Below are 20,731 nucleotides of genomic sequence, written 5' to 3'. Positions count from 1 at the left end.
ATGGGGTGCAAAACAATTCTGCAGGGCTCACCGGCATAGATTAGTCTGGTGAGGGTAGCGCGCCGGCGCTAGAACGGCGCTGGTCTTCGTCGGTGGCACACCCTCCCACCACACCGCTACCAACACACACACGCAACTTTTCCGAGCGATGTAAGTCCATATTTTGCGAACAACTTTCCATTCCCATGCAGCAGGCTTAAGAGGACTTCCCTCCCTCCCAGTTAGAAGCTTGTTGTTCTGGATAGGTTTAATCAAAGGAAAGAAGTTAGGGTGTCGGGTCTCATGCGCGGATGGATTCCGGCCGTGAGGCGCCACAATGTGTCATGACGTGTCACAAGGATCGGTCATGCGGCCTCCTAAAACACACACACACACACACACACACACACACAAACACACACACACACACACACACACACACACCGACCACAACCAGTACAAGCGTTGACCTCAGTTGTCTGACGATAACCATCTGATAATCACCAATGTGGTGCAGAGGTCATAGCTACAATTAATCACCGGGGTGAAGAAAACGAGAGAAAATTGCTTTTCTCTATACGTGCAGACACTGAGGGGCAGAGGAGCAGTGGGTTAGAAAGGGAGGCACACTAAAGGGAGGTGACTGACGAAGAGGAGGAAGCAGGGAGCAGTCATGTGGGAGGCATAGTGAGGAGTGCGGGGATGTGTGAGACGTGCATCGCCGATGCTCTCACAGACACGAGCCACCAACTGGAGGAGGAGGAGGAGGAGTCGCCTGCCTTTAAGGCCGCGATGTTCCTGTGCTTCTTGGGACAAGCAAAGGCTGTGTCGCCCGGACATCTTGTCATCTTCAATACTCCATCTTGTCCTGCTGGAGTGGTCAGGAGTCTGTCTATACAATGACACAGGGGAAGCCTCGCCGTTTTTACGGTGACGCTGGTGGGTGGTGACGCGATTGACCGTGTTTCGCCGGTGACGGTGCGTCGTTGTGGTGTTCGTAAGTAACGCTCGTGACGGTGTGTTGTTGTGGTGTTCGTAAGTAACGCTGGTGACAGTGTGGTGATCATATATAACGCTAGTGACGATGAAGTGATCATACATAACGCTGGTGACGGTGTGAGCTCATAAATAACACTGGTGACGGTGTGGTGTTGGTGAGCACAGTGTGATGCTGGAAACCTGGCAGGTAGATGGCAACATTTCTGTTGTCTCAGACTCTGTAAAGTATTCTGTTTGCTTCTTATATGCTCTCTCTCTCTCTCTCTCTCTCTCTCTCTCTCTCTCTCTCTCTCTCTCTCTCTCTCTCTCTCTCTCTCTCTCTCTTACAACTTCGTCATTCTCTTCCTCTTTCTTCATTTCCTTCTCTCCTCCCCAGCCTAATTACTGTTGTCTTCTACTTCCAACATACTTTCCCCTCGTCATCTTCCTCTCCTATTCTTAGTTCTCCTGCTTCCTTCCTGGTGTTGCTGTTTCTCCACGGCTGCATCTCTTCCTCATTATCTAATCCTCCTCTTCCTTACTGTCCTCCACTCTTGTCCTGCTTCCCCCTTTCGTAAGGTCTCTTCCTCCTCGTTGCCTTCCTCACTTGTTTTCCTCTCCTCATCGTCCTTATCCTTATCATCCGTGTCCCTTCCTGCAGGAGGAGGCCGGGCAAAGCGCTGGTGCTGGGTCTGATGCTGTTGGCTCTGGTGGGTCTCGTGAGAGAGATCCCTCTCACCCGTGTGGAGCAGAGCCACCGGGAGAACCCCGGTGATGACCTGAACTTCCTGCAGCAGATCCTTCACACAGGCGGTAAGAGGCGCGCACCAGGGACGCCATGGGACGCCATCTCCCTGGCAGCAGAACTGAGTATATCGAGAATGTGTGATATCTCGTTGAGCAACAAAGATTAGGATTATCAGAGTAGTGTGTGTACGCTAATCTAGTAATATACTTTATCATACCGCAAATCCCCTTTATCAATCAGGCTATTGCACAGGCATGATGTTAGCTTCCTTAACAAAAAAAAAAAAAAAAATCAAGTCGGCTATGTTGTAGAAGCGCGGCGTCTTTCGCCTTCACATCAAGTCTGCCTTGAGTCATAATCTGTGCTTTCACGAGGGTGTGGGACAGCGATGCGAATCTGAGGATTGCGACACGTGCACCTACTCGTCATGCCAATGAACTCGCATTCATTCCGTAAGGACAATATGGGAAATGGGAAATGTTGGCACTTCCATACGATAATGGCGCTAGGGAGACTATGTAATCTTTCTTCGTACATACTGAGTGAACGAAGATGTTGTCCAAGACCTGACCTAACGTCCTCCCTCCACAGCAAAGGTACGGAGCACCCTCAACATAACAGCGGACCACCAGGCGACACAGGAGAATCTGCCGACCATCTACGTCGTCACGCCGACATACAAGCGACTGGAGCAGGTGAGCCCACTTTGGCCCAATGCTGATTATTATCATGGGAAAGACTCAACACAGCGGAGTTGTGGCATGGTCATGGCAGAGGGACCAGGACGACTGGCTGACTAAGAGTGCTTCTAGTGTGTATCTTTTTTCATCCAGTGCGATTGCGACACGTAATGTGGAAGAGGATCATGAGAAAGTGATGCGTTGGTCCGCGTCTGATATTAGATGTTTAAGGACTAGAAACTATGATGGGGAAAAAAACCCCCAGAAAGGATGAAAAATTCAAAGTTCGAGATACGTAGGATGTCAAGACACTGTACGAAATGAGGTCTCAGGTACCGTGAATGCAAATGAAGTTTACACACTGACACAGGCTGCTGCCGAGGTATATATATATATATATATATATATATATATATATATATATATATATATATATATATATATATATATATATATATATATATATATATATATAGACTGTTAGCGCACGTTATGGAGGAACGAAACAGCATGATTGAATGAAAGTGTCCTGAATCTAGATCAAGATATGGAGGAGGGAGGGAGGGAGGGAGGGAGGGGTTGGGGCAACAAAAAAATAAAATAAAAAATAAATCAAATTTTCCAGTTTAGTGTCGAACATCATTCTTGTTTCTGGCGACGTCGTCACCCTCCACAGATCCCCGAGCTCACCAGACTCGGCCAGACGCTCATGAACGTCCCCAAAGTTCACTGGATCGTCGCCGAGGACGGCAGGCAGGCCAACCCGCACGTTTTGCAATACCTCAACTTCACTGGACTCCCCTACACCTACCTACTCAGTAAGTGACCCCTCTCTCTCTCTCTTCGCCTCGCCTCCAGTACTCATTCTTCCCAACATCCTCCTGCTCACTGGTACCTCCCTCTCTTAATCCTGACCACTCAACAAACACCTACCTCTTCAGTTAGTACCTTCCTCTTAACTCATTCGTTCAACTGATACCTTCTTTTGCACCCTACTTGTTCAGTTAACCACCTACCTGCTAAGTGCCTTCACCTACTTGCTTAAGTTCTTTCCCCTACACCTACCTGTACGGTTCTTACCTCCCCTTATAGCCACCTTCCCAGTACATGGGCCTCACATCTAAACAAAACTAGCACTGCATGTACCTTCCACTAAACCCATGTGTTCAGTATGTAACTTGCTCTACAACCACATGTGTGTGTGTGTGTCTGTGTGTGTGTGTGTGTGTGTGTGTGTGTGTGTGTGTGTGTGTGTAGGTTTGAAGCAAACACGTAAATGGCGTCAATTCAAAGGCTTATAGCACGAGAAGGACAACACGAAATTGGCGTCTGCAGACTAACTAATCCATGACATCTGAACAACAACCAATCATCATTTGACCCTCGTCAGCTCCTATGCCATCGGTGTACCGGAAACTGGAAGTGATACACAGACCCAGGGGCGTCGCTAATAGGAACGGGGCCATGGAGTGGATCCGGAAGCACGCCACGGAGGGAGTCATGTACCTCGCGGACGATGACAACACCTATGACATCCGCATCTTCGAGGAGGTAAGTTCTCTGACCGTTCTGTTACGTTCTTCTCCTAATGTTCTCCTGTTTGTTCTGCCAGGATGCTGAGGTTCACTTGCTTCTTGTTCTTCTTCTGTTGCTGATCTTCATTTGTTTGTTGAGTCGTGCTCACGTCGCCTGACCTCTACCTCACACAGGATGATCTGGTTTTTATCCCGTGACAGATGCGGTACACGAAGAGGGTCTCCATGTTCCCCGTAGGGCTGGTGACGCACCTCGGTGTATCCACGCCTGTGGTGAAGGACGGCAAGTTCGCCGGATGGTACGACGGATGGATACACGGCCGCAAGTTCCCCGTGGACATGGCCTGCTTTGCGGTCTCCGTCCAGTACCTGCTGTCGGTAATTAGCTGGAGTGTTTCAAAAAAAAAAAAAAAAGACTGGTAATAAGGAGACTGCTGAACCTAACCGTATGTGCTTTTAGAATTGAGAGGTCGGAGCGGGTTACCCAAGCCAACTTTACGTTCAGGTCGTAATAAATGTCCACTGTAGGTAATCTCGACAAAAATCTCTAATAGAAATTCAGAGGAAAATGGCTGCCATAATGACCATACCATGAAAAAGAATAGAAATACACCCCCCTTTTTTTTTTTGCTCCTATCATGAGGGGTTGACTTCCTCGAACAGAAGGACACACTACGGGTGACGGGAGACTGTGAACTAGTCAACACACTGGCCATGACTGCCATGGCTTTAGGTTCATTTAGGTCCAGCAAGTAGGGTCTGGTGCCTCTCACAAGCGTTAGGATGACTGACGCCTCACACCGACCTCAAACCCTACCGAGGGCACCTCACCCTCACACCGTTCTTCCACGGGACGCTAACCATAGCGACCTCTTCCCTCGTCCTCGGGGCAGCTCACCTCCTCAGACCTGGGAAGAGCCAGCGACCCCTCTCGTTGACGAACACCTCCCATGATGATCTATGGGGTACATTCGTGCTGCGGAACAGACGCACACAAATCCTCAAACCACCTGTGGCTCCTCTGCGGCAATCCCGCACCGAGGAAACTATAAGCAGAGGCAAAACGCAGAAACAGCGAGCGAATATACAAATATAATCCACCCGCTTTATCTATGCGATCGAAACATTTACATCATTGTCTGTGATACTGGGCGAACGACCGCTTCTCTCCTCCTAAATACATATATACATGAACAACCACACGTCACTCTTGATATATCGCCACGGTCTTCCAAACCCCCGCAGAACATAACCAAATACCGAAGGCTGAAGCCACGCTTGAGGGTACGAAAGAAGACTCTCCACGTTTCGTGGCGGAGGGGAAGATCCCTCATCATCGACATTACAAACCAACAACATCGACGACTTGAGAACCAACTGGTACAAGGCTTTAGTTAGAGGACACTCCAGACACAGACTATGGAGATATGTGTCCACACATGACCTCGACACGAGCAACCATCGTGGAATACATTTGGTTCGCGCGCGGGGCTTCGAAGCTCTTAAAGACAACTTCAGTTACCCAACGGCAAACATCGTGAATACAATTCTTATCTTGGCTGAGCCAGTCTCCTTCCCTAAACCAACAACCACCATCGCTATACCCACCACTCTGACCCTCAGTCTACCGGGGGTATATCAATAAGACATCAAACGTTCGTATCCAGCCAACCACGTACGTACCTCGATAAGACCCGCATAACACATCTTTGTACTCTGTGGCTATCCATCTTTCATCTGTCGACCGTACCTCCCCCTTTATGAAGCCCCCAGCTCCTTCTTTCCCTCCTTTCTCCCTTTAACAAACAAATTAAAATAAATAATAAAGTCCAGCGCAGGTAGTTACCACCCAGGCATCTCTTGTAATAACCCGGCTCTTGAGGGGGAGAAAAAGAAACAAGTGATTTCAGTATACAAACATTACTCCACGCTAACACACAACAGTGACTGAAGACAGCACTTGGCGGCAGAATAGCTGTGTCCGGCTGTGCATTGTTTAAGGAATCAAAATATTCCTTTTTCTTTTTACTTAAGGGTTTCTCCTTTTTACCAAAGTTTTACTGTATACTGTCACCACAAACTACTGAAGGGTCAGATGAATGTCCAGGCCATCGTACCCAAATGTCGTACACACATGTCACAAAAATGTTAATCCGAGTCATGTATTCATCAGGTGTTGACCTTCGCCCGTATATATATATATATATATATATATATATATATATATATATATATATATATATATATATATATATATATGCGCAACCAGCGGAAGGTTTGTATGTTCTATGAAAGTGCGCGTTCATATGCACTTTGTTCGTGTATGTATATATATATATATATATATATATATATATATATATATATATATATATATATATATATATATATATATATATATATTCAAAAAGAAGAGGGTTGATACACAATCTCATCTTTCATACTCGTCTGCCGTTTCCCCCGTTTCCGAGGTAGCGTCAAGAACTGACGATAAAAGCCCGCATTCGCTCACACATCCATTCTCTGGCCGTCATGTGCAATGCAATTACGAAACCTCAGTCCCCTATCCACAAACAGGCCCCACAGACCTTGCCATGGTTTCCATCGGCCTCATCACAAGCCTGGTTCAGCCCACTGATAACGCGTCGCCCCCTGTATACCACCATATCGTTCCAATTTATTCTACTCTGTGCCCGTCTTTCAGCCTTTCATCCTCCTCCGTGTTCAAGCCCTGAAAATTCAAATATCTCTTTTTTATTCCAAAATTTCATCTCCAATTTGGTCTCCATTGTCCCGTCAACTTCTGACACATATATCCTCTTTGTCAACCTCTCCTCACTCATTCTCTCCATATGTCCTAACCTTTTCGGCAAACTCTCTTCAGCCACACGCTTCTAATTACCACAACCCTCTCCTATCCTTACTTACTCGATCAAACTACCTCACACTCTACACTCTTCAGCCACACTCTTCTAATTACCATAACCCTCTCTTATCCTTACTTCCTCGATCAAATTACCTCACACTCTGCACTCTTCAGCCACACTCTCCTAATTACCATAACCCTCTCTTACCCTTACTTACTCGATCAACTACCTCACCCTCTACACTCTTCAGCCACACTCTTCTAATTACCATAACCCTCTCTTACCCTTACTTACTCGATCAAACTACCTCACACTCTACATACTGTCCTCAAACATTTAATTTCCAGCACATCCACCCTCCTCCACACATTCTCATCTATAACGTAGGCTTCGCATCCATAAAACAACCACCGTCGCGTTCGGTCTTCCTCCCACGTCGTCTGGCGTCTGTCATTAAAACTGTCATTTTCCCACTAAGCCTGTCGAACCCCCCTTCCACTATCGTTCTCCGCTGAAGCGATCGTCTCTCGCTTTCGACCTCCACTGCAGCAACCGTCTGTCTCCCAGTATGACCGCCGTCTGATAAATGACTATTGTTTACCTCCGTCCAAAACCACGAGCTCCTCTCTTTGACTACCGTCTACCCCACAGGTTCCCGACGCCAAGATGCCCTACAAAGCGGGCCGCGAAGAGACGGGCTTCCTCACCAGCCTCCAGATCGAGCCACAAGATCTAGAGTTTGTAGCGGAAAATTGCACCAAGGTAATACCTCTCTCTCTCTCTCTCTCTCTCTCTCTCTCTCTCTCTCTCTCTCTCTCTCTCTCTCTCTCTCTCTCTCTCTCTCTTAGGCTTTTTTTTCTCAATACTGTTAAGCCATATGGCACGGGCGAAAAACGTATCCCTCCTCCTCTTCCCACCCTACAGGTCATGGCCGTGTTTAACGAAAAGAAAAATGAAGAGAATAAAGAGAAAGAAACAAAAAATGCAGAGGAACTTGATAATCTGAGTTCCTCATTTGCTCGTTGACCTGACACTGTGAGGGTGTGTGTGCAAATGCTGTAAGGAAGAGGGAAAGACGAAAAAGACTTTGCCTCGACTTGGCATCGTCATTCGCATTTCCTTTTTCCCTACATGTGTCATGTAGTAATTCAAGCCAAAGTTCTACATCTTATCCAGTCCAATAAAATCGCGTCACAACCCACGATGCGAACCCATCTCCCTAATCCTGCTTCAGCGTGAGGGAATTTCATTTTTATATTTTTTCGTGTGTTGAGTTGTCTACAAAATCACAGTAAAGTATTATTCTGAGAACTTCTGTATGAGCTAAGCGTCTCCTCATATCTAATCTTTTTTAGCGGGAATGAATGTCGCCTCTCATTACCATTTATCTGAGTGAGGGAATTCATTTTGTTGCTCTTCTCATAAATTCGTTATCGTAATAAATCCGTTATCGTTATTTCTTTTTTTTTCTCTCTCTTTTTGATCGAGTCTTCCAAATGACGTCTGACCATAGCGTAATAGAGACTAAATCCCGTATATGCCCCCACCCAACCCTTTTTTTCTCCTAGGTATGAGACGTAGCATCATGTAGTTTCGTAATGTAGCTAGGCACTGAATTTCGTAGTTTTAGGGTCACAGCCGATCATCAATCCATTTTCTTTTTTCCTTCCTCTTGATGCTGATCATAGTTTACTGGCCATTCTTATATTCCCGGTTCCTACACTCACGGTTACAGTGCATTACATGACATTTATTGGGCTCTCCCCTCAAACTTTGCACCAGCTGTGTAGCCTCCTACCTCCTCCCTCGCACCATCTGTGAAGATTCCTCCGTTCTACATAGCACCAGCTGCAGAGTGCTGCCTCACAGCCTGTACCAGGTATAGAACCCTTTCTCCAGGCCTCCACCAGCTGTAGAGCCCTCCCCTCTAACCTCGCACCATCTGCACAGCCTTCCCTCAAGCCGACCACCAGCTGTAGAACCTCCTCCCTCCTCCCTCACACACCAGGTGCGGAGCTCACCCACTCTGGCCGCGCACCAGTTACGCAACTCTCCCGAGTCGCCTCACCTCAACCGTAGGAGGCTTACTCCAGCCCCACACGATGCAACAGATCCCTCCCTTTATCATCACACTGGTTATCTTTACCTCCCTCTGACCTCGAACCACCACCACCACCACCAGCAGAACCCTCCCTCCAACCTTGTACCTGCGGAGGGGGTGTCTTCGTTCTTCCCTCCACCAGCTCGCACCAGCTGAGGAACCCCACACTATCACTCTCCAGCTGTCGCACCCGCTGTAAAGTCCGACCGTCCAGCTTTGTACCAGCTTCAGACCCCATTACACTAGCCTCACCTCTTTCACTATCTTTCTAACCAACTTTACAACCCTCCCTTTACCTAGTGGCTGTGTGGACCTCTCTCCATCAGGTCACCAACGGAACCCTTCCACTTCACATCAAAGTTACATCCCACACACACTCTCTCACTGCAGCAGTGAAATCCTCTCCTCACCTTCACATCACGGAGGCACACACGGGCCTACAGCAACCTCCCTCCCTTAACTTAACGTGCCGGTGATACTCCTTCTGATGGTCTGCAGATCTACGTGTGGCACACCAAGACGCAGAAGAACCAACGTTCCAGCAGGATGATCCTCGACCCCAAGTACGACGGCACCAACCTACGTCAGCTCCAGACGCACATGATCATCAGGTAGCACCAGTGCCTCGAGGCGCTGCCAGTTCGTAGCTTTTACGTCGCTTCTCAGTTAAGGAAACTGTGACCTCTGTCTTGTGCCTGTGGCTGTGAGGAGCTTAGCCGCTCCGTCCACCAAAGATGGGATTCCTAAGGAAGAGAGAGACTGCTGTACCTCATCACATCATCACCAGCATACCAGGGACGTCACTACATTACTGCTCTAACTGGACTGTGATTCTGGTTATAACTCTGAACTCTAACATGGAATACTGTGTCAAATACAAGTTTCAGTACACGTCTCTAGCTAGAGGCGTTGGAGTACTTGACATTAAACATTCACAGTGTGATTCTCTATGATTCATTTTCCACCGACACTCACAGTCTATGGATATCTGCCGAGTGGCTTTTGTATATGAAGACAAAAAGGTAAAACATTGCTCTATGCCTTTATCTGTCCTCAAAAAATTTATTCATTTGAATCCCTAAATCCTGAAGACTTACAACGAGATTAGTATGTTTGCAAGACTCAAATAACTGAACTCTAAGTAGTTTTAAGATATACATCCGATCTATTTCGACAAGGGATACAACTTATTGTCTTATAAATTCTTTTTGATGACTCAAAGATCAGAAACGTCTAAGGTTCTTTGCCATGGGTCGGTTTGACCCTTAACCTAACCCCAGATATGCAATAGCAATGTCTCAAGTCAAAGGCTGAATGATCCGTGTACTTAACACAATCTTCCCGTTAGTACAGCAACCTTTAGGAGTACAATGTCCTCTCCCTTTAGATCCGCAGTGGCCATTCAAGCACAGTCAGACCCATCTAACGAAAATAAAAACAAAGCCCAGCTCACTACTTTATCGTCCACCCCTCCAGCAAAGGTATTCAGATACGAGTTTAATCCCTCTGGCTAGTCATCGAGACGAGAAATGTCATCAACCCCCAAAACCGCGCCATGAGGGACATCGTTGATCACTCTCATCGCCCCATGAAATGGCGCCTCAGACTCGGGGTATTTTGTTCCTTTCCACAAAGGCGACTGGAGGTCCACGGAAGGAGTCCTCCCCTTTATAACTACTTGTGCCCAATGCCTTTTGACGGTCCAAGGACAGCCGGTCCATCTACCCATCTACTTTAACTAGAGTCCTTCCTTTAACAATATTTCTTAAGCAAAATTCCTTTCAGCTTCACCCTAAACCCATGCTGTCTCTCACTCAGGTATGGGCCAGAATCAGCTCCACTCACATACCTCTCATTATACGGGGTTCCCTACGCCTTCTGTACCATACGTAGTAAACACAACCATATCCTCATGTTTCAAGTGTTGCTATGTGTTCAGGGAGGTGCGTGTGGGCGTGCCTTAAACGGTGAGTGTCCAGCAAGGCGAGGTTATATAAAGCACATCATGGTGGTGTAGGCTCAGTTGGACGGCGACTGCAGGAGAAGATGGTGGCGGTGGCACTGGCTGCGGCCATCCTCACTACCCTCGCAGCGGCGCAAGACATATACAGTAAGTCAACACCGCATTTCTTCCGTGTGAGAGTCGTCTTTGGGATCATATTTTCCCCTCTCTTTCTCATCTCTCTCGACGAATTATTGTCTTCAAAAGTATCAGGTCAGAGCGGCGAGTGTGGATCGAAGAAGACGAGTCTCACTGGATCAATCTTCATCGTAATTTTTCGTGTGGTAACTGTGTCATCTCACGCCAATCGTCACAGTACTCTGAGGCGCTGATCTTGCCGCATGAGGCGGGTTCAGAGCGGAGCAGCAGTACCACCGAGTGGCATAAGGGAGGGAACACTGCATGATAGGTCCCTACTGAGTGCCTCCTGTATATGATGAATCTTAATCGCTCGAAAGGATATGACGATTAATCCCCGCTGGCGCTTGCAAATATATAATCCAGGACCCAACCTTGATATATATATATATACATAGGAAAGGATCACAATTTTGCGCGTGATCAAGATATTCCTATGAATCCACGGGGAAAATGAAACTTATCGTGTATCATTTTCCCCGTGGACTCATAGGAATATATATATATATATATATATATATATATATATATATATATATATATATATATATATATATATATATATATATATATATATATATATACAAGACAGACATTAGGTGTCAATTGATCCGGTGACCCTCCTACAAGATACCACATGAGATCCGGGATTGCTCTGGTCTAACAAGGTCTTTTTCACCTGACGATCGTTGGCAAAGTCTATATCTAATGCTTTCCTCTCAGGTCCGTTGTTTACCTAGAGAGAGAGAGAGAGAGAGAGAGAGAGAGAGAGAGAGAGAGAGAGAGAGAGAGAGAGAGAGAGAGAGAAACCATTCTGATCCCTCAACCAAAACACAGGAAGGGTGTCTGACTCCACCTCAGCAGCTTCTCTCTTCTTCACTGTTGGGATATGAGGGTGGCGGCATCCTCGCGCGCATCTTGGCAAGCATTCCACCAATGTCTTTTGTTGAACGGGATAACAATAGTCGGGACACGGCGTATCCCGAGGAGGACCCATGGTGGCAGGGCCGGAATGTGTGTGACCTCGGAATGAACTCGTGATTCGGGCTTTCTTAATGACGTACAATGATATTCGTGCACGATGCAAGTGGTGAGGACCGCTAATGCAAATAATGTGTTTTGATCACCCTAGCGTATATCAGTATTCAGCATATCCTCTTTAGTATCTCCTATGACTAGCAAGGCATCGAGTTTTACTTTGCATTAAGAGACACACACACACAAAGTATACAGGCACAAACCATCAATAGTGCCAGCATTAGACCTCCCCGACACAACTCACATCCATAACAGAAAATGGGGGAAAAAAAAGGCTTCGTCGGTGACTCGTGTAAAAAAAAAAAAAAAAGAATAGAAAAATAAAAATAATCGTGATCTTCCACTAATAAAATCAAGTCATGGGTAAAGTGGCATTTGTAAATACTCGACTGCCAAAGATGTTCAGTTGTGACTGTTATCAAATGAACAGTAAGAAGCGTCACTTTTTCTTCGATGTCATACGTACACACACACACACACACACACACACACACACATATATATATATATATATATATATATATATGCCTGGTATACATCAACAGTACTGAGTGTCTCCACAAACCTCCGTAAGGACCATCCTCCACAGCCCTCCGTAGGGACTATCCTCCACAGCCCTCCGTAAGGACCATCCTCCACAGACCTCCGCAAGGACCATCCTCCACAGCCCTCCGTAAGGACCATCCTCCACAGACCTCCGTAAGGACCATCCTCCACAGCCCTCCGTAAGGACCATCCTCCACAGCCCTCCGTAAGGACCATCCTCCACAGCCCTCAACGAGGACTGTTCTCGACAGCTCCGGCCAGCCTGGTCTCAATCGCTTGCTTCCCTGGTGATGGGCGACGCGACGCCGCTGGCACCAACTCGATAATGATGATGGAAGACACCCTCAACTGCGGTCCTCGGTGCTCCCTGGACCTGCTCCTCTTCCATCCACCTGTTGCCCCCAGCTTCAGCGTCCCTGTGCCCTCTGGTCAAGTGACTGTCGCTACTCTCACACGTGCATTTCTGTTCAACGGGTCTGCTGCCCCCGACCTTCATGATTTACAGTCAGTTTCTACCCAGCTCTGTTACCCCCTCACGTTCTGTACTCTAGCTGGTGCCCTGTGCTAGTAATGCCACCCCGAGCATTCACATCCGACGTCAACCAGTAATGGCACATCCCGAGAACTGGCTGTCATTGACGAGAGCCTCTGCCATTGACGAGGCCTACGAGGGGCACTGCTTGAGCCCCGACTCGCGTTCAAGAGACTTTGGCCCTTGGGCCTGTATTGAACGAATCCGTTCACTTTCACGGGGCAGGTAATGACTTCAAGATCGTTCCCCACCTTACGCCAGGTATCCACTGTGGAAGCTGAACCTGTGTGTGTGTGTGTGTGTGTGTGTGTGTGTGTGTGTGTACCACTTCCTGAACAACCTCTGCATATGCTAGATATTTTGAACCGTATGTGGGTGTTGAGGAAGCACAGTTCTTTCAATTGCGTAGTCAGTACCCCGGCTAAGCGTAGGAATGAATATTTATGTCCTATCATCATTACGCTATAAGCAAATTATGAGAGGCAGTCACACAGTGGCTGTTGCTCAGCTACGCAGTGTTAATGGGAAGGAAGATGTTTCAACCCATAAAACGAATTACTTAGCGCCGTTACAGTAACTGCCGAGGCACTATAACATCAGCACATTAAAATATCATCATTTGAACTGTGACCAGAGGGTAACATTAGTACATCTGAATAGGGATGATCTACTTATATTTTTCTAAGATGTCCCGAACCAAACTACATGGGCTGTTCATGGAACACATGAGGGAAATACATGAGCTAAGAGTAAAACAAACTCCCTATAAAATGGACCCAATCAAAATGAATTAATGACCTTTACGACTGTGTTGCTACTTGCCAATATGTTGCCAATAAGGTTAGCTGGAGACAGGTTAGTTGGGGGTATGAGTTTGAACGGAGAAAAACTGAAATGAGTGGACATGGTGTGTGCTTGCTTGGCAACCAGGGACTGTTATATCTCCTTTTGAGAGGGTGGGAGACCACGTAGGTGAGGCATAGTTTAAGGTGGAGCAGATGATTTGTCTGTGGATATATATATATATATATATATATATATATATATATATATATATATATATATATATATATATATATATATATATATATATATATATATTCATTTATTTATTTATATATTACTTTGGATGAAAATGTTGATTACCATTAGAGACAAAAACAGTTCCCAAATGCCTACGGAGAACAAAAAGTTATTCATTAATGCTCCAGGTAATTTTCTTCAAAATGTCATATTTGCACGAAAAAAAAAAAATCTGTGTGAAGTAGAATTTATGGCCATGTAACGTCTGACTCCATCTACATTCCAGGTGTGGATGGTTCTACAACAGGGATACGAGTTCCATCACTGTCCTTGGACGATGGCGCTTTTGAAGCCGAGGACGTCCACGATGATATCTCCATGGGTGACTTGCTAGCCTACTCCAAGACACGTGACCCAGATCGTACGAACAGTGAGCGGGAGTTGGAACACCTGATCGAGACCATAGGGCCTGACTTCATAAATGGAGATGAAAATCAGTATCTCATCAGTCTGTTTCATGACCTGAAGGAGGATGCCGCCAAGGAGTTCCAGGACTATGAAGGTGAGAATGCTGAGGGAAATAGACAAGACTTTGACCAAAGTATCGACGGCGAGGAGGAGCTTGAAAACAACATAGACCTCGACAACGTAAGTGCGGAGGACGACCTTGAAGACGCTGAGGACGACCTGGAGCTTGACGAAGATTTGATAAGACATCTAGTCTCGGATTTCAACTTCGAGTCTAACTGTGGTGAAGAATGCCAAGAAAACTGGGATGATGCCCTTCCTGCTGAAGGTGAAGAGAATGTCCTAGACAGAAGGAAAAGGTCTCCAGCGCCAAGGCGGTACGGTAGTTCTAGATCAAGATCAGGTTCCAGCTCCAGAAGTTCAGGTAGTTGGTCTAGAAGGCGATCTTCTAGTTCTTCCAGCAGTGGAAGTTCCAGAAGCTCCGGTGGCTGGTTTGGAAGCAGGCGTACTTCTTCTTCCAGCTCGCGTGGTTCAAGCAGCAGTAGCACCAGCAGAAGTAGCAGCACTAGTGGAAGTAGCAGTACAAGTGGAAGTAGCAGTACAAGTGGAAGCGGCAGCAGCAGTTCCTCGAAGCCTTCGTACGGCTGGAACACCGGGACTTCTGGAAGTAGCAGTACAAGTGGAAGCGGCAGCAGCAGTTCCTCGAAGCCTTCGTACGGCTGGAACACCGGGACTTCTGGAAGTAGCAGCGGAAGCGGAAGTTCGACCACAGGGACCGCTGTGGCCACCGGCGCTGCTGGCACTGGCGTCGTAGCAGGCACTACAGGTGTATCAGGATACCCATCATCGGCCAACAAACCTTCTGGAGGATATCCAACTCAACCGGCTAGTGGGTATCCAACCGGAACCCAGCCAGTTGCTGGCTATCCTTCAGGAACAAGACCCTCTGGCGGCTATCCTACAGGAACTCAACCGGTTGCAGGATATCCATCAGGTACAAGACCAAGTGGTGGCTATCCTACTGGAATTCAACCAGTCCCAGGATATCCTTCAGGTACAGGGCATAGTGGCGGCTATCCTACAGGAACTCAACCGGTTGCAGGATATCCATCAGGTACAAGACCGAGTGGTGGCTATCCTACAGGAACTCAACCAGTCCCAGGATATCCATCAGGCACAGGGCATAGTGGTGGCTATCCTACAGGAACTCAACCAGTCCCAGGATATCCCGGTGCCACTCGTCCTTTCGGCAGTTACCCTTCTGGCAACCAACCATTTGGTAGTTATCCCACCGGCGGTCACTCTTATGGGGGTCACTCTTATGGAGGTCACTCTTATGGGGGTCACTCTACGTTCACTCAACCTCGCCACAGTTACCCTGTTGCCTACCAGCCTTATGGCGGGTACCCGGCTGCATCACGACCTGGAGGCTTTCCAACGTCAGGCATTGCTTCTGCAGGGTTAGCTGCCAGAGGCTTCGGTGGCTACCCCGTGGGAGGATACCCCATGCCAAAGAAGAAGAAGAGCAAGAAGGAGAAGGTGAAGGAAGTGATCAACAAGGCGGTGACGGGTTACATGTTACACAAGGCCAAGAAGAAAAACAAATTCCTTTCCCCGTCCCACCTCTCAGGATATGGCCACGGCTACGGGGCGCTTGGAGGAGGCAAGCTTGGCATGGCGGGTCTTGGCGGACTAGCGGTTGCCAAGACTGGTAAGAAGATCCTCGGAGCGTACATCAAGCTACAGATAGCCAAATACGCCTTGAAATTCGGCGCGGAAGCGGCGAAGGCATACTTCATGTACAAGCTTGGCGTCGAGCTTGACGAGTACATGATTGGCAAGTTCGTCCACCGTTACCACCAGCACAGAGTGAGGGGCGACAACCGCTGGCGCTACTACCACCACCACAATCGTCACCGTAAGAACGGCCGTGTGGAGAACGAGGAATTCTCCGATAACATCACACTAGGTAAGTTGACGTCACATTCTGCCTTAGCTTAGGGAAGGGAGGGGATGATGTCACAAGTGTGCCAGTCATACACCTGAGGAAAGCGGTACCATGGATGGTGGTAGAGAAGCAGTCGGGTGGCTGCATGGTCGTGGTGGTGGTGCAATACATAAATCGTGTTGCACAAGCCCTCAGCTCCATCAACGCACCCAGTCAATAATGTAACCTCTCTCGTCTTTATAATGGACTTGCTGCATCCGTGAAATAACAGTATTTACCAACAAGAGTGAGGGGAAAGAAGTGGTTTCGAACGCCCTTGTCCACTGAGGAGCTACTGAAGACGTGCAGAGAGAGGTCGTCCAACCGTCCCTGTGCGAAGTACAGTACTCGAGTACCCTCCTGACGAAGGGGTTAATGCACATCTCTTCCTTCAGCTCTCTCTCTCTCTCTCTCTCTCTCTCTCTCTCTCTCTCTCTCTCTCTCTCTCTCTCTCTCTCTCTCTCTCTCTCTCTCGTTTCCGGCTGCATCGACACACCCGTGAAACCCAATACGGCCCCCCCTATCCTGTCTAATCGCGCACCCTATGGCGTCTCTTGTTATCTCCGGGAGACATACGAGTCATCCTTCAAGGACAGGAAGTCCCCCTTCATAGGGCATGTCGTCAAACCCTCGTTCAGTTCCCTTATCCTGCTCATCTCACGGCTCTCCTTTGACGATGGGAACATCTACTTCCTCGGCGTTACCGCGGCCCTGCAACACTCTCCTTTGGGGGTGACGCAAGATGGACTGCTTGCTCGACGTGAGTCTTTCTTTTTTTTGTACCAACTGGGCAACCAAGGCCAAGATGTGATACCCACAGCTTCGTGAGGGGTTGGTGTGTCTTGCCATAAGCTCAACAGTCAAGCAAAGACCTGAATGGACTGTCACTAAGCCTTCAATATACATACTTAGAGAGAGAGAGAGAGAGAGAGAGAGAGAGAGAGAGAGAGAGAGAGAGAGAGAGAGAGAGAGAGAGAGAGAGAGAGAGAGGAGAGGAGAGGAGAGGAGAGGAGAGGAGAGGAGAGGAGAGGAGAGGAGAGGAGAGGAGAGGAGAGGAGAGGAGAGAGGAGAGGAGATAGAGAGAACCTGTAAGTCCAGCTGTAACAACACACACACACACACACACACACACACACACACACACACACACACACACGAGTAACAAAACAACACAATTCCCGCAACTTAACTAATATAATTTGTTAGTTTGAGAGCAGGACGAGTCCTCATTGTCGGTGGTCACACTCACAAGTTGGAGCAGCCATGGGTCGGCTGTGACCCAATTTCCTCACTGGCTCTACGCTGGTAATACAGACCAACAACACCTTTGGGCGAACCTGACAAACCCCCGGTTTAGTTGAGGTGAAGGTCCCGGTTTCCGTCGAGGGGGGTCTGGCTGGAGGGGCTCCTGTTGCTTTCCCCGTAAATGAGCTCTTGGTCAGAAACGTTACTGTTCCGCTTCCACTGATCGGTTGCTAGAGATAAACCAGGAAGTGAGAAAGCCGACCTTCGCCTGAGTACGATCCAAGCAGAAACCCTTGCGATACATATGTAAAGCAAATGATTCTTTATTATAGTGCTAATGTCCGCCTCATCCCTGAGATTCACACTTCGTGAATCAAGGGACACCAAGTCTCTCCTGAGGCCACGCGCATACTGCTACCCTAATAAACCACATAAATGAATATGGAAATACATCATGTGTACGTAGGTGTCATTCGTATAACTATACATGGCTTATCTAATCCCCCTGACCACGGTGACGGTGTAACCCTTGAGCAGGACGGTGCAGACCCTTGAGAGAGATAGTACAAACCCTTGAGCAAGACGGTACAAACCCTTGAGCGAGACGGTACAAACCCTTGAGGGAGATGGTGCAACCCGTGGTCATGATAGCCATAACATCTAAACGTTGTACCGACGCGTCCTGCCCAAGAGGTCAGGGCATTTAGAAGCTGGCAGCATGAGCAATTTGGTCGTCTACTGTAAATAGCTGCTGTAAACATATCTTCAACGAGGGGCGCCGTAGTGTCGGGGTGTAATTAGCTATGCCACGCAACACTCAGTTGCTCTGTGGCCGTTAACAACAAGACGTCTCTCTCTCCTCTCTCTCTCTCTCTGTTATAAGACAAGTTACCTCACGTTGTCAGGACACGATGGAAGCTCCTCGCCTTCCTCTCTTCGACTCCTGGTGCACGACCAGCCTCAACACCGCGACGTCCACAGGGGGAGGAAGCTCTCGCGTGCCCTGCTTTCCTTCCTTTGGGTATATTCCATAATAAGGTGAGGGAGGGAGGGAAGGGTTCTTTGCCTCACACACAAGCCTGTGTGTATGTAAATGTGTTGAGTTCCTCCCGCGGGACAGGCTAGAGGTGACCTTGCGGATCCGACGGCTTGAAATTCACGCTGGGGAAGTGGGTCTGCCGACCCATGGCAATACTACGCGCGTCGACCACCTTGACCTACACAATACTTTTCTGGCGACGAACAACGTGGTCTCACATCTGTGGCCTGCGCGCTGAGCACGTGGCCCGTCACACTTGTATATCATACACGCGTGTGTGAAGGTGCGTCACACAACTGTATACACGACGCTGCTGTCCTGAAAGGCCTTAGTCTTTGACCAGCATTCTCAGGGCTAGATTCAACGGTCGCGAACTCTTATCCAAAAGAGTACAGGTTCTCGCATCATCAACGCTCCCACCAGACGTCATCGGAGGCCAATGTTTGCACCGAGCCGCTTCAGGAGTTCCCCCGCTGCGCGACAGCCGCTACCCTGCGACAGCGGACGAGTTTACGAACGGGAATTGCCACACCGGATCGTGATGATGCTTCACATCATGAGAGAATAACAGCTAATCTAACGTGTGTAATGGATCCTCACGCTTTGTCGCCGTCAGAGATAGACAAAAACAAAGACCGCATATCCAAATGATCCAAGGCGCTCACGAAATAGTTCTCTGCACACAGACATATTCGGTCGTCCTCGAGCGGCCGTCATCGGGCGTGGAGACTGACACAGCCTTCAGAAATCTGTACAGACGATGATTTTACCCAGCGAGTTTGAGAGAGGGATAGCCTTCGCCCTAACCACGAAATGGAACGATCAAACATCAACTTACAGACAGATAGAAGTGAACAGGCGCTAAGTGGGAATAAAACCTTAATTACGGTAACATAGCATTGGATGGAGTGCATCTTACTCTCTCAACCCTCTGTGACCCCTGTATAATCCCTCTGCACTACCGCTCGCAGGATTGAGCATGAGGTGCACAATGAGTCTGTCGATAATATCGGCACATGTCCAAATTCATTCCTCGGCTGCTAAGTGAGCTCGTCCGTTCTGGTGTTGTAGGGAGCTGTGTGGTGTGACGCGTCAGTTCAAGTGTCCTGTTGCTTTAACTTCTATTTCCCCAAATTCTGTGAATCCCTCCTCAACTCACGTTTCCTTTAACGTCATCTATTCAATCATCAATATGGTTTTCGCATGGCAGTATATCCACTGCTACCTTCTGAAGCTGTGTCTCTGTGACCGTCAACACTATTCCAGTTTTGCCACATGTACGATTACGTATAGACTTGATGATACATATTTCCCTCTCAAATCCAGACTGACTTATTTGCCCCTCCTTTGCTGCAAGTCTCTCTACTCCTACCAAATCAAACCGACGAGTCTCTCTATCTCTTCCGCTATCACAACCAAGCCTCGTTTGGATCCAATGGTGAGTGCTGTTTGAATTCGGTTGTATTCCCATCCTTATTGCTTAAGACTAGACGACCTTGAAATCACCCGTCATAACTGACGAAATCTCGTAGACATGCATTTCGGATGAGGGCAAAGTACTTTTCTTTTTTTTCCTCATGTGGAACGGCTTACCAAAACAACAACAATAATAATAATAAGGTGCAAGTGAAAGCTATACCATTAATACCTTTGAGTCGAGACGGTTCTCTCAAGTTCACGAGAAAAGTTTCCATTTTCTTTTCAAGCTTTCCCTGCAATTGCCAAGTCAGGCATTACTTTTCCTGTTTTCTCCAGGTCATCTCCATCGCCAACAACTTTCTAAAGCACCATATCGTCTGTTGCTCATTGCAATCACTTGTATTCC

At 47.7% G+C, this 20,731-nt stretch overlaps 2 protein-coding genes across 2 annotated transcripts in view; both read left to right on the top strand.

Moving 5' to 3' along the window:
- Positions 1 to 18: 18 nt before the first annotated feature.
- Positions 19 to 9,852, top strand: LOC139757938 (galactosylgalactosylxylosylprotein 3-beta-glucuronosyltransferase P-like). Its single transcript, XM_071678876.1, has 8 exons — positions 19 to 150; positions 1,619 to 1,770; positions 2,297 to 2,400; positions 3,062 to 3,203; positions 3,776 to 3,936; positions 4,122 to 4,298; positions 7,439 to 7,549; positions 9,387 to 9,852. Coding segments are annotated over exons 1-8 (966 nt in total). The 5' UTR covers positions 19 to 148; the 3' UTR covers positions 9,504 to 9,852.
- Positions 9,853 to 10,871: 1,019 nt separating this feature from the next.
- LOC139758086 (uncharacterized) overlaps positions 10,872 to 20,731 on the top strand; it is a 32,719-nt gene continuing 22,859 nt past the window's right edge. The window contains 3 exon segments of the mRNA XM_071679168.1: positions 10,872 to 10,998; positions 14,454 to 15,629; positions 15,690 to 16,604. Coding sequence (XP_071535269.1) covers positions 10,935 to 10,998; positions 14,454 to 15,629; positions 15,690 to 16,604 — 2,155 coding nt within the window. The 5' untranslated portion in view covers positions 10,872 to 10,934.

This window comes from Panulirus ornatus, chromosome 29 (genome assembly GCF_036320965.1).
Source record: "Panulirus ornatus isolate Po-2019 chromosome 29, ASM3632096v1, whole genome shotgun sequence".
NCBI classification, from domain to species: Eukaryota; Metazoa; Arthropoda; class Malacostraca; order Decapoda; family Palinuridae; genus Panulirus; species Panulirus ornatus.
Note: the sequence above shows the minus strand (reverse complement) of the source record. Positions and strands in the feature narration are given on the sequence as shown.